Source organism: Rana temporaria, chromosome 3 (assembly GCF_905171775.1).
Source record: "Rana temporaria chromosome 3, aRanTem1.1, whole genome shotgun sequence".
In the NCBI taxonomy this organism is placed as follows: domain Eukaryota; kingdom Metazoa; phylum Chordata; class Amphibia; order Anura; family Ranidae; genus Rana; species Rana temporaria.
Genome location: NC_053491.1, coordinates 214,151,543 through 214,166,699, shown reverse-complemented (window position 1 = coordinate 214,166,699; position 15,157 = coordinate 214,151,543). Strand labels below are relative to the sequence as shown.

The 15,157-nt window shown below is 41.2% G+C and overlaps 1 protein-coding gene across 1 annotated transcript in view; it reads left to right on the top strand.

Moving 5' to 3' along the window:
* The window catches only part of LOC120930418 (dynein heavy chain 3, axonemal-like), a 530,045-nt gene that overhangs the window by 468,558 nt on the left and 46,330 nt on the right, over positions 1–15,157 (top strand). Inside the window, exons 27-28 of the mRNA XM_040341605.1 lie at positions 1,795–2,055; positions 8,173–8,265. Of these exons, the coding sequence (XP_040197539.1) occupies positions 1,795–2,055; positions 8,173–8,265 (354 nt within the window). The remainder of the gene's footprint in view (positions 1–1,794; positions 2,056–8,172; positions 8,266–15,157) is intronic.

Here is a 15,157-nt window from a genome sequence, read left to right as displayed (position 1 = left end):
ACAACACATGGTCTTAAAATCAACCAATTCACATATCTAAGCTATGAAAATCACTTGCTGTGCATTATTTCCTGTATGGAGTTCATTAGCATAGCAATAGGAGAGGCATATCTTCTAAAACAAAACAGTCTTAAAATCTAACAATTTACATAGCTAAGCTATGAAAATCACTTCCTGTACATTATTTCCTGTATTGGGCCCATGGAGTTCATTAGCATAGCAATAGAAGAGGCCTAGCTTCTAAAGCAAAGTGCCCCACACTCATTCATTTGCCTTCTTAACCAATTGAAACCAATTTTTTTCATTTTTGAACTCTTTAAAATACATAATTTCTGACGACAGAAGCACTGTTTTTTTTAAATGTTGCACTATATTTGCGCAAACTGTTTATCAAATCATTGAATTTGGTAGACATATGCAATTTATTTCGGTCTGAATTTGGGCAAATCTTTGCTTGCTCAGAGATTCAGACGTATCCGAATATCTGAATGACAATATTCATTGACATTCCTTTACTTCTGTTTCATTTATTCGTTTTCTAATGAATTCCAAATGTATCAGTTCCGGTCTGCTCCTTAACAACCAGCTTTTTTTCACAGAATTCTAATCGATCAGTAATTTTTCGACCTATCCGAAATTCTAATCGTTACAAAAATTTGGAATTCGTTCGAAAATTAACAAACTAAACAAAACTAAATGGACTGAAAAGAAAATAAACCATTTCTGAAACGCCGGCTTCTGGGTCTTCAGGGAGTTTCGTTGGAGATCCGGTGACGTCACAGACACCAGCGGGGCTTGCCATGTCCATCTGAAGGGCTCCTTTGCTGTGCCCTTATATCTGCATGCCGACGGGACCTTAATATCTGCCACACGCAAGGGCTGTTACACTTCCCTCTATCAACCTGGGATTCTACAGCTATCCACTGGGAGTTGTGATAGTTCCCTTCACGGTACATCTACATGCCGACAGACTGATGTTAACCCCTCCTCATCTAGATTCAGCAGTGGTATCGTTGTACACATTTTTATACCAGTGTCATACTTAGCTACCTGTTTTTATGACTGCTTTTGCTACCGTTTGGAATTACTCGCACCATTTTTCCATTTTATGTAGCTACATCGATTTTATCTCAAGTGCATTATTTATTTTGTTACCTACTTGAAGACTATAAAAGTTTTAATGCTATTCCCATCGAGCGCTGCCTTTGTGTGTTTTTTGTATCCTGCTATCCATTTTTCCAGTGGTTGGTAGCTGCACTGGGAATCAGCCTGCAAGGAGATCAGCTAAAAGTAGTTGGATCTGTATGTGCGTTAAAATTAATCAAAATTAGTAGATTAATCGATTTTTAAAAAAAAAGATTAATCAAACACAAAAAATATAATCAGTAACAGCCCTAATATATATATATATATATATATATATATATATATATATATATACACATATACATACATATACACACACACACAGTATATATACAGTACAATACCAGACATTGGTAGTCAGGACTTTATATGGTGGAGAGAAGAAGGGTATGAAGAAGTTGGGTAAGTTTTTTTTGTATACTTAAGTCACATCATTTATTGCTGTATTGTGCTTCACATTTATATGTATGTGTTTGATGCATTGCATAATCCCAGTCACATCTTTATTGCACGGAGATGATAAACATTTATGCTAAGCTTAGGAAATGGCCATGAAGACGTTAATTAAAACAGTACATTTTGGCGATAGCGATGGTACAGTAAAATTGCTTACTTAATTAAAGCTAATCTATTTTCTATGTGTTGTAGAGGTTCATCAATGATTATGAACAGACCCCTCTAGATGCTGTCATTTATCTTACTGGAGAATGCAACTATGGAGGAAGAGTCACAGATGAGCACGACAGGCGGCTTCTGCTAAGCTTGCTAGACACATTTCTTTGTGAAGCTGTAATTACCGAAGACAATTACGCATTTTCTCCCAGTGGAAAATACTTTGCTCCAAAGAACAGTACCCATGACACCTATATGGAATATATAAAAAGTCTCCCTCTCAACGCTGATCCGGAGGTATGCACTCTAACAACAAGCCTTAATAGATGCCAAGGAAAATTACAGCTTATTAATAGAAATAGTGCTGTAAAAGTGATACGTTTATTCTCACTAATTAAGATTAATATTGAATTGGGTTGTCAAAAGGTTACTTCACTTTTCTAATTAATGAAAGGCAAGTAGCCACACTATATTTTAAATATATGGTCTTGCAACAATTTTTTGCATTTAATTACTGGCTTTATCTGCTCGGCAATTGAACTTTAAATGATAATAGAGTCCAGTACAAAAGGTTACATGATGAATACATATATACATTGATTTATGATATAACATTTATAACCCTGCAGTCACATAGGACAAACATCAAGAGCCAATGGAGCTAGAACAAAAGTCAAATAGCACAAAAAGGATTTATGTAAGTAAGCTGTCCTAAAATAGGTAATTTAGACTAAGTATATTTTGAAAAATACATCAGCAGAATATACCCTCAGTGAAAACTGCTTATAGGATAACTCCACTTTTATGGAAAAAATATAGCAACAAAAATACATATACAATTGCTACAAAAGCCATATTGTAATTTAAGGTAATTAAATAATACTTTTCCATTTCAATCTGCAGCTCCGTAATTTTCTGTAAACGTCAGTGCAATATGACAACCTGGAGGCATTCTGTACAGAACACCTCCAAAAATGTAATTTTCTGTTTGTGCAATTGGCTCAATAATTTTCTCAGAAGTTTGCAATCTGATATACAGTAAGTCAGATTTTAGGCTCTCCATGCAACATGTTTATTTTTGGCGAGACTACTTCTGAAGGAATGCAGACACAGAAACTTTACTCATCAGAGCACTGATAGTGCATCAGCTAGTTATAGTGAACCAGACCCTTCCATTCAGAATCAGTCTGCGCAAGACATGTTCAAACATCCTGCTTTTTCTTCAGCGCACGTAGGAATCTGCAACAAAATTTGTTAAAATCCTTGAAACATACAATAATCATCCAGAGGGGATTGTTTTTTTTTCTCAACAAGTGTGAAGTTTCTTGTTCATGATTAGTAGATCCAGCAATATAGGCATATAAAATTATAGAAAATCTTAATTTTGTTCTCTTGTTAAGTTGTCATGAAATGTAGTCTATGCTTTTGTAATTTTTGCAATGCATGTAGCTTGAATTTCCCAAGTTGGTGACAAGTTATAGAAAAATAAAAAAACACACATCTGCAGAGAGATAGTGCTGCTCACCCCGAAAATGTGTATCAAGGGTTTTTCCCCCAATGGGGTTTTTGGGCAGCTCAATTAATGAATTTTAGACAATGTATAAAAAAAGGGGTTTTATTGTATAATAACACGTACAAAAAGAATGTTCTAATAGTTAACATATGAGTTACGGTAGTACAAAAATAATAAAAATTCCATACATATAGATAGCAAAAAACAACAAATTGTCATACAGCTTGGCATGTGTGGATACAAGCTTGTGGCAATTTCTAACGCGTTTCAGCCCTTAATCGGGTCTTCTTCAGAGGTTTTGTTGTAGCTAGGAGAGATTTACAGAATTATTAAATGTTTTTACAAATATCCTACCCCCCTTCCCCCCATTAATTACAGGGGGAAAGGAAGGGGAAGAGGAAAAACATATACAAATTTACACAGAGGATTAGCAAAATTACCCCTGTCAGAGCTACCGGTGAGAGATGGGGACAGAGCAGGTGTAAAGACAGTGAGGTTAGACAGGCAGCTAGGGCCGGAGCAGCAGGACCAGGCCAGGCGGGTCCTTAGGCAGCATCAGGAAATGTTTTCATGTAGTGGATACACTACTATGACAGTGCACCGAGTGGAAACCCCGGGACAGCCACCTACCTGGCAGGCGGCTTACCGGGTACCGGAGTCAGTGAGAGAGGGTATGAGGCAGGAGACAAAATACATGCTCAATTTAGGAGTCAACGAGCCCTCCAACAGCCCCTGGGCATCTCCAGTAGTGTTAGTGCCAAAGCGGGATGGTACTACCCACTTCTGTGTAGATTACCGCCGACTAAATGAATGACTGACGCCTACCCCATGCCCCGTTGAACTGTTAGACCGCATCGCCTGAGATAATTTCCTAACTACCCTCGACCTATGTAAAGGGTACTGGCAGAGTCCTCTGGACCCGGAATCTGTTTCAAAGTAAGCATTCATCACCCCCTTTGGCTTGTACCAGTCAAAGGTTATGCGATTTGGAATGAAAAATGCTCTGGCGATGTTCCAGAGAATGTCCATGCCTGTGCATACCTGAATGACATTGCGATCTACAGCGATACCTGGGAGGAACATCTACTCCACCTAGGTACTGTGTTAGACCTCATCAAGACTGCGGAACTAACATTAAAGCCAGAGAAATGTAGAATAGGGATGTCTGAGGATCAGTACCTCAGGCATCGGGTAGGGCGTGGGCAACAGCATCCCGAACCAGCTAAAGTAGAGGCTGTTGCCAATTGGCCAACCCCCGGACGAAAACCCATGTCTTGGCATTCCTAGGCACTGCAGGATACTATAGGAGGCTTGTTCCCAACTATAGCACAATAGCTAAACCCCTGAGTGACTTGACCAGAAAGAATTTCCCCCACCAGGTCCTGTGGTCCCCAGAGTGTGAAAATGCATTCCAGCACCTGAAAAATGCTTTGGTTTCTGCCCCAGTTTTGGCTGCTCTTGACCCAAACAAACGTTTTTGTGTACATACAGATGCTTCCACCTTCGGTTTGGGAGCAGTGCTAAGCCAAGTGGGAGCTGATGGCGGTGAGAACCCTGTTGCCTACATCAGTCGCAAGCTACTAGCCCGGGGGGTGGGGTATGCAGCCATAGAAAAAGAATGTTTGGCGCTGGTGTGGGCCTTGAAAAAACTTCAGCTGTATCTCTATGGACGATCCTTTGTGGCGCTCACGGACCACAGCCCTTTGATCTGGTTAAATTGAGTATCTGGGGACAATGGACGTTTATTGAGATGGAGTCTTGCACTGCAGCCCTACAACTTTACTGTGCAGTACAGGACGGGCCTACAAAACAACAACGCAGATGGACTTTCCCGGCAAACTGAACTTTGATTGTAGTATAGCTCCCAGACATCCCCAAACTGACCCGTATTGGATCTAGCCGGGTCTTCCGGACTATGGAACAGACGGGGAGTATTGTCACAGACTCTGGGCTGCAGGAGAACCATAGCCTGGAGAACTCTGTGTTATAATGTGTTCTTAACCACTTACCCCCCGGACCATATTGCTGCCCAAAGACCAGAGTACTTTTTGCGATTCGGGACTGCGTCGCTTTAACAGACAATTGCGCGGTCGTGCGACGTGGCTCCCAAACAAAATTGGCGTCCTTTTTTTCCCACAAATAGAGCTTTCTTTTGGTGGTATTTGATCACCTCTGCGTTTTTTATTTTTTGCGCTATAAACAAAAATAGAGCGACAATTTTGAAAAAAATGAATATTTTTTACTTTTTGCTGTAATAAATATCCCCCAAAAATATATAAAAAAACATTTTTTTTCCTCAGTTTAGGCCGATACGTATTCTTCTACATATTTTTCGTAAAAAAAAATCGCAATAAGCGTTTATTGATTGGTTTGCGCAAAAGTTATAGCGTTTACAAAATAGGGGGTATTTTTATGGCATTTTTATTAATATTTTTTTTTACTAGTAATGGCGGCGATCAGCGATTTTTTTTTCGGTATTGCGACATTATGGCGGACACTTCGGACATTTTTGACACATTTTTGGGACCATTGGCATTTTTATAGCGATCAGTGCTATAAAAATGCATTAGATTACTATAAAAATGCCACTGGCAGTGAAGGGGTTAACACTAGGGGGCGGGGAAGGGGTTAAGTATGCCTGGGTGTGTTCTTACTGTGGGGGGGGGGGTGGCCTCACTAGGGGAAACACTGATCTTCTGTTCATACATTGTATGAACAGAAAATCAGCATTTCCCCTGCTGACAGGAACGAGAGCTGTGTGTTTACACACACAGCTCCCGTTCCCCGCTCTGTACCGAGCGATCGCGTGTGCCCGGCGGCGATCGCGCCCGCCGGGCACACGCACGGGAGTCGGGGGCGAGCAGGGGCTAAAAGGCAGGACGTCATGATACGTGATCTCGCCTAGGAGAGCCACCTTGTGGACGTATTATGACGGTGCGGCGACGGCAAGTGGTTAAGTTATCCAGACAGGGCTGGTCACTAATTGCCTTTGGCTTCTTATGCAAGTTAGTCCTATGGGGGAGCTGGACTGTCTAAATAGGGGTAATTTTAGGATAATAGGACTAGCTCTACTGTGTTAGGTGACCTTTGTCTGGAATAATGGGAGTAGCCCTTATCTGATGGTTTGCTGTATAAATTCAGTGTGTTTCTAAAAATAAAGCAGTTCCCTTTCTGGTGTACTCCAAGCCTGGTGTTGTCTGGTCCTTGGGGTTTCTATAGCCAGATCCATTGGTCTCCTGTTTTAGGATTTGGGAAGCAGCTTCTTGGCGGAAATATCGAACAGGGTGTCCGGAGTCCATTACAGATGGGCTTACATTGGGTAAATAGTAACCAAAAATGTTAAGTCCTAAAACGGTGCATGTCAATTTAATTGCAAAACACTATGCTACCCAAAATTCTCAATTAGTAACACTTTATATGTTATGAGTTTAAAGCTAATTGTGAATTAAGGCCCTAAAATTATTGCCTGGGAGAGTCTGGAATCCACCGCAGGTGCCACTGGCAGAGGATTGAATACTTTCAGTGCTCCATAAAAGTGATAAAGTGGATCTAGAGGCCCTCGGATCACATTTATCTGAAAGTCCTTCACCAGCAGTTAGGGATTTTAAAGTCAGAAAGTTTTTATCTTTATGCATTCAATGGATAACACTTACCTGAGGTCCCTCTCTGCCCAGCGATGTCCATGAGTGTCTCAGCCATCTGAGATTCTCCCTCCTGATTGACTGAGACACAGCAGCGGCTCCATTGGCTGCCACTGCTGTTAATCAAAGTGAGCTAGCCAATCAGGAGAGAGAGGGGGCGAGGCCAGGTTGGGGCTCCATGTCTGAATGGACACAGGGAGCTGTGACTTGACTCGGGTGCCCCCATAGCAAGATGCTTGCTGTGGGGGTACTCAACAGGAGGAAAGGGGCCAGGATCACAGAAGAGGGACCCAAGAAGAGGAGGATCCTGGCTGCTCTGTGCAAATCCACTGCAACAGAGCAGTTAAGTGTAACATGTTTGTTATTTTTATAGGAAAAAATTAGACTTTACAATCACTTTAAAGTCAGCACCAAGCTTGTGGTCTTGCAAAACTCTCTACCAAGCCATTTGTAAGCTTGCCTTGGTAGACAAGTGGTCAAAGAAAAAAAAACATGCATACATATCCGTTGTTTTCAAGCACCAGGTTATGATTTCCAAGAAGGATTTTCAAGAAAGAGAAGCAGATCCTAAACTGTTAATTGGAAAACACAGAAATGTCACACAAAATTGGATATTGCCCCAAAACTGAAAAAAATTAAATTATTACACAACATTATGGGTTTGATTAAATAACAACATTTGGCAGGCATGGAATTTTATTAAAAAAAATAACTGCTACAAAATGCTTTCAAAAACTACAACCCTTTTGACTTGACTTTATGGTTCCCCTGTCAATAAGGACACAAAAACTGGTTTTAATCTTAGCTCTTCCTGCTAAGCATGTCATAGAAAAGTTAACCTAAACCAGGAAAAAATGTATTATCACTTATTCTACTCTTTGAAAGCTGTTCTGTCAATCGGCATAATAGGGGTGGGTATAGACAAATGTTTATCAGGGTGTCAGGTTCCAGACTGCTTTATTATTGTCGATAATATTTGTAAAGATTGTAATGTTTTATATATTTAGAAATTTCAACAGATGCATGCTGCTTTCAGTTATGTCAGAGTTCTTGTAAAGGAATTGTATTACTGTTATTAAAAGTTCTTGGGGAAATATAGTTAAACTGACATTGTCACATATCTGTGAAAATCATGAATATCACATGGCAATCTTTTTCTGTGTATCACTAGGTTAAAAAAAAAAAATCACCTAAAAACTAAGCCAGATCAATAATAATGAAAGCTTTTTTTTAAATATCCCCAAAATGATTATCTTGCAGGTGTTTGGGCTTCATGTAAACGGAAATATTACCAGGGATCAGAAGGAGACAGCTGAACTATTTGACTGCATTCTAACGACTTTACCTAAACAGGTAAAATTGTATTTTATTATTTTGAGATTTGCATTAAGATATGCATGATTTAAAATAAAACAGTGACCTACTGACAGTTATGTAAATAAGTGGAAGAAAAATAGCAGTTAGTATTTGATTCCTTACATCAGTAGTGTACTTACTTCCTTTGAGCTCTGATGAAATGCATAAAGTTTGTGGCACCTGATCATTATTATTATTATTAGCACACATCATACACACACACGCACACACATACATTGAGACCTAAAAATATGTGCAAGATATACAGTATAAACTGTATATGAATATACTACTGTGCAAAAGTTTAAGGCAGGTGTGAAAAAATTCTGTACATAAGAATGCTTTCAGAAATAGAAGTGCTATTTTTTTCTCAATTAACAAAATGGAAACTAAATGAACAGAAGGGAAATCCAAATCAATATTTGGTGTGACCACCCTTTGCCTTCAAAACAGCATCAATTCTTCTAGGTACACTTGCACAGAGTTTTTGAAGTAACTCGGCAGGTAGGTTGTTTAACACACCTTGGAGAACTAACCACAGATCTTCTGTAGATGTAGGCCACCTTAAATCTTTCTGTGTCTTTATGTAATCCCAGACAGACTCGATGATGTTGAGATCAGAGCTCTGTAGGAGCCAAAACATTACTGTCAGAACTCCTTGTTCTTCTTTATGCTGAAGATAGTTCTTATTGACATTGGCTGTATGTTCAGGGTCATACAAAACATCATTGCCAGAACTCCTTGTTCTTCTTTTTGCTGAAGATAGTTCTGTATTTCTCAGCATTGAGGTCACCATTGATTCTGACGAAATCTCCAAATCTATTTGCAGAAATGCAGCCCCAAACTTGCAGGGAACCTCCACTGTTCCTGGCAGACACTTATTATTTTACCATTTCAGTCCTTGGATGAACAAACTGCCTTGTGATACAGCCAAATATTTCAAAATTTGACTCATCAGTCCAGAGCAATTTATCAAAAGAGAACAAAGATGTAAAATTAACGGCCTACAATACACCACTCAGCGCCAAGGAAATTAAATACTGGACCTAAAAACCTAAATGATCGTCCAGAAATAGAATATACAATACCAGAGCTTCCCAGTAGTTTTATCAAACACATAGGGATTCCTATCTAAGCAGCTGTTAAAAAAAAATGCAAAAATGCAAAAATGTTAAAATAGTATAAAAAAACATAAACAGTCCAAGAAACTGTATCAGTCAGATACTACAAACAGCACTAATGTTGAGTAAAATGGCATGTGGCCAACTCCACAACACAGTCTTTGGAACAAATGATGAACATGACAGTGATTCAGACAATGTCCATAGGTGATCCTAAAGATTTTCACAGTGTGCACTTTCCACCGAACTCCCAGAATCCACCACATGAGAACACACTCCCCTCAGGGGGTTAAACTCACCAGAGCGTTATATGACAATGGCCTTAAAGAGAAGAGTTCATATGAACCTTATACTGCAGTCAGCATCGTCACGGGAGATATATGAATGGTGGGAGCTCCAATAAAGGTCATAAACAAAAGAGAGTGCACATAGCATAATCTCGTTTATTTATATTAAAAATAGCGCCTCACATCCCCTCATAAATATATACGTACAAACATGGCAACAAATGAAGCATTGAAAGTGTAATCAAGTGTGCACTTCACCGTCTCCGCCGTCCGGCGTATAAACTGTGTAAACAAGCAGCGATCTTAATCACTTCCTTATTCCTGGTCTAGCAGCAGTGGAGCGCACAGATCACTTCCGGTGTGTCATGTGGGTCACTTGATTACACTTTCAATGCTTTATTGATTGCTATGTTTGTATGTATATATTTATGAGGGGATATTCGATGTGAGGGGCTATTTTTAATATAAATAAACGGGATTATGCTTTGTGCGCTCTCATTTGTTCCAAAGACTGTGTTGGTGAGTTGGCCACATGCCATTTTACTCAACATTAGTGTTGTTTGTAGTATCTGACTGATACTGTTTATGTTTTTTATACTATTTTTACAGTCCAGAGCAATTGCTGCCATTTTTCTGCATCCCAGTTCATGTTTTTATGCATAGTTGAGTCAACTTAGCTTTAATTCCGCATTAGGGGTATGGCTTTTTGGCAGTTCTTCTATTAAGACCACTTCTGGCCAAATGTCTCTGACCAGTAGATAGGTGTACCTGGCTCACACTTTTTTCTATTTTCTGCCAGTTTTGTGCTGAAGGCATTGGCAGAAATTTTCTGATGTCGAAAGGATGTAAGCATGATGTGTCTTTCATCTGCTGCATTAAATTTCCTTGGCCGACCACTGCATCTCCAATACCCTTCACCCCCTTCTTCCCCCCAGCACTTATTACCCCCTCCACACTAGATCCTACCCCTGCAAACCCATGGGGATGCCCCCGCACTCACCCTTCCATGGAGACAGTCTCCCCAACACTCCCCCTCCACGGCTTTATCGTCTTCTCCTTCCAGCCTACCCGATCCGCCTCCTGTCCTGATTGGCCAGGAGGAGAAGCTGGTAAATGGTAAATATTAATTTGCTATTGTCACAAGTGGGTGAGTTCGGGGTGCAATGCTCTGCACCCTGAGCCCAACCTTTTTAAAGCCAATCAGAGCTGCAGTCTTTAATCATGCAAACCTATATGTCCGGCTCCCTGCAGGGGGGCAGTGCCCCAGCACACCTAATGGACCGACCGCTCCTGGTAAGACCCCTTACACATGGATTGGACTCTGTCAAGCAGATCCACCTGCTCAGCGGGGATCTGTCTGTTTTATTCCCGACTGAGCAGGTCGATGACAGGTTTGCATCCTCTCTGATGATGCAGAGCAGACACACACACAGCCCGCTGTTCTCTATGGGGTGGTCAGATAGAAACAGACAGCCTGTCCATTTCCATCAGATACCATCCGATCCAATCTGCTAGATGGATGGGGAATGGCATCCCCATCTGTCTATTTTTAGCGGACTGGACTGGATCGGATGCAGGCAGGTGTAAACGGACATATGTCCATGTACATCAGCCTCTCCATAGAGAACAACGGGTGGTCCGATTGGGCCCGCCTGAAAAATAGACAGGCAGCCCCGATCGGTCTGCTAGTGTGAAAGGGGCCTAAGGCCTTGTTCACCCCAGACATACATAGCATATCTTTACAAATGTAATTTGGGATGTGGCAACTACACGAACAGAGCCGTTGCTCCCAATTTTACATCCATGAAGGTCCGCATGCATGTCCCTGAGCTCACACTGTCTGCGTTTGGGATTGCATCCCAATTGACATAATGGGACTTCCTGTACGGGGATGCACGGAACCCCTGTGCATCCCTGTATGGGTAAACATGGCCCTCCATGGCCATACACTTTAGTATGCCACATGTTAATGATGCTTTCTTAGTAATTTAGCAGGAATTTTGTAAGTTATGTTTATGTGCACTATTAATGAATTTAGTGGATTCTTAGTGAAAATATCGATATGATGAACATTTGTGCATTTATTGTGGGGCCCAAAAAATCTGTAGCCCTTTTTTTTATTCTACAGGTCATGTGCTTTTAGAAAATGTCTATTTTGAGGGGTATATTCAAATTCTGAAAGCTGTGAGTGAAAAATGGCAACCTCCGAATTTTTTAAGTAAATTGTTTTTATTTACAGTTTTGCGTACCTTCAGTTTTTAGCACAAACACAAAAAGGTGCAATTTCAAATGTACAAATAGGGGCGTGACCTAGCCACGGAAGATGATGCTCACTTGATTACAGAGCTTTACTCCTCCACTATCCACCTCAGCCTCCCCATTTACAGCATAGCCTTCATCTGCCTTCCAAATCAGAGGGGGACATACAGGGCACCATAAGGAACAATGTCCAAATCTAAATATAAGCCCAAGAGTCCCTGCAGACTGCTTGATTTCTACATGCAGCCCGCACAAAAGAACCAAAATGGCAATGGCTGGGAGTGGGAAAGACTCAGAGAGCCCGTCGGATCATCCAGCCGCAGCAGAGAATCCCTCCATCGATATGGAGGACCCAGCAGAACACTTACCTGAGCAGCTACCTTCTCCAGGGGACAGAGGTAAGCAGATTTCTGATTCCTCAGCACACTCACCTGACAAGCAGCCCCCTTTGAAAAGACAATATGGCGCTGGGACCTGTAGTCCCACATCAGACTGTCCAGCCACTCTTCCCCTAGCTGCCTACCCCACATCTGACAATCCATCATCTGAGCACTCTCTCAAAGCTATGCTGCTCTCCCTACAGGCAGATCTCCACCGTGAACTGAAAGTGTCCATTAACAAGCTTCAGGACAAAGTCACCTGACTAGAAGAACGCACCACCCATATTGATCAGCATTTATCTGAGGCCACTAAAGCTCATAACACAGTAGTGCACACACAAGATGACCAGACTATAACTATTTAGATGCTTCGCTTAAAAGTCGCAGACCTAGAGGACAGGTCGCAACGTAATAACATTTAAGTTAGGGGGGTCCCCGAGTCTCTCAACCCACCCCCCCCCCCCGAAATAGTGCCATACCTGCATCAGCTATTTTGCAAACTCATCTCATCACTGGCAACAAATGATGTGCTGATCGACCGTGCACACAGAATACACAAGCCCCAGCATCTCCCGGCTTCTGTCCCCAGAGACATTTTAGCAAGAATTCATTTTTTCCAGGTTAAGGAAAATATAATGCACGCAGCGAGATTTCTGTGCATCCTCCCCGAGGCCTATACTAAAATATCGCTATACAATGACATTTTAGCAGCTACCTCCCAGGCACGCAAATCTTTTGCTCCAGTGACATCAATACTCAATGAGCATAAGTTACCTTATACTGTAAATGGGGTTATCCTACCAAGCTTCTGGTCACGTACCACAATCAGCAAGTCTCCATACACACCCCCAAAGATGGGGTCAAGCAGCTGAATAACAAGGGCATTGTTTCTTGTGAACCTCCACCTTCTCCAAAAACAGGGCCACCCTCTAGAATCTCCAACCCTTGGGCATCAAAAGCTCATAATGGCAGCATGCCTTGATCCAAAACCATCCATAAAGGATGGCTCTATCTCAGGCTGGTTCATGTTGTTGCTCAACAGATTATACTAGTGGAGGAGTAGAACCAGGTTTGGAACTCTCTCCACGCTTCCCAGTTTTAGTGTGCTAGGCACACTTATCTGTTACAGTCATTTACTATTTAACCTCAACATTTTTGTTTTAACATTTTTTTTATAACGTGTTTGTTTATAAGTACATCTACCCTTCACTGTTCTTGAATAGCTGGTTTGGATCATCTGTATTTTACAGACTCCCACTCAGACTATACTAGTTAGTGCAACTGCTTGAATATCCACAGTAGTCTTGCTTTAACCTCATCCCTATCTTCCTATTACCCTTGCTTCGGACAGAGACAGTTCACACCTCAGTACCAACAAGACATACATGTCTAATCCCCCATAATGTCACTGACGATTACCTCCTTGAATGCGAAGGGCCTTAATAGCCCTTTTAAGCACTCACTATTATGGCGAAAGGCTCTATCACAAAAAGCATATATTCTCTGTGTTCAGGAGACACTTTTTTAGAGAATAAGTCTCCCCATTGTTCCCACAAATTGTTTCCTCATTGCTTTCAAGCATGTGCTGATTAAAAAAAATAGGGGTCATGATAGCAATTCTATCCTCTGTAGCTTTTACCCTCAATCATCTCTAACAAGACCCCTAGGGGAGATACCCCTTATTATTGTAAACATAGACACTCCAAATGTCTGCAAAAGGTCATTTTACAAATCTTTAATCCAAAAAATCCAACACTACCCCAGAGATTGAATTAGAATGTGTGAAGACTTCAACAAAGTCATAGACCCCCAGATGGACTCCAATATCAAAATAAGAAAATCCACAGCCTTGTCATGATTTACTTCAAAGACCTTTCCAACCCTTGGAGATGTCAACATGGTACTAAGAGGCACTACTCTTTCTTTTCAAATACCCAACAATCATACTCCAGGATAGACTTGTTCCTAACCTCCAAAGCACTATTACAAACAATTTCCGAGTCTAGAATTGGAATCATCACTTGGTCAGACCATGTCCCAGTATCCATTACTATATCTATCACCCCCACACCATGGCGTGTGAATGAATCATTACTTAGTGCTTTGGAGACTTGGGAACAGGTACGATCCAAGATTTCTGCCTTCTTCAACTCCAACACAGGATCCGTTTCCAACCGTGCGGTCCTTTGGAATGCCCATAAATCAGTACTAAGAGGAATATTTTTAAAGTTGGGTGCCCAGTAAAAGAAAAGAAAAACTATGACGGTTCATTTTCTCCTTGACCGTATCAAAACACTTGAATCTCTAAACAAACAAAACCCTACAAAAAGCATCACAAAAGAAATTGGGAAAGTAAGGAACAAATTAAGCTCTTACTTGCAAAAAGGCTACGATTTCTACCTTAGGCGCCTTCCCCTTTCTTGGTACTCTCAAGGTAATAAACCCGGAAAACTTCTAGCTGTTTGTTTGATGTTGGTGTACAACAATTCCACGTCTACCGTGAACAATAGCGTGGACTCATCCACACCAATTGGTTTGTGCAATTGGATAACATCCCTGCTATCTTTGATAAAGGCCAGTCCCTACCCCACAAGAGGTTGGAGAAATACATCCAGGTATTCCCCCAGTCTGGAGTGGACAAACCCAATTCCACTGATAATAGGCCTCCCGGGCGGTTTTGTCTTATTTTTGTGGATGCTGTGCCCGCATTTGGTGGCGTTGTTGGCCTGGCTCCCAGGCCAGCAGTACATGGACACCCTGTAAGTACCAACTGGGACTCTGACCATGTGTTCACTGTCCCTTAAATATGTGAATGCCCTGGATCAATTTGTAAATGTATCTT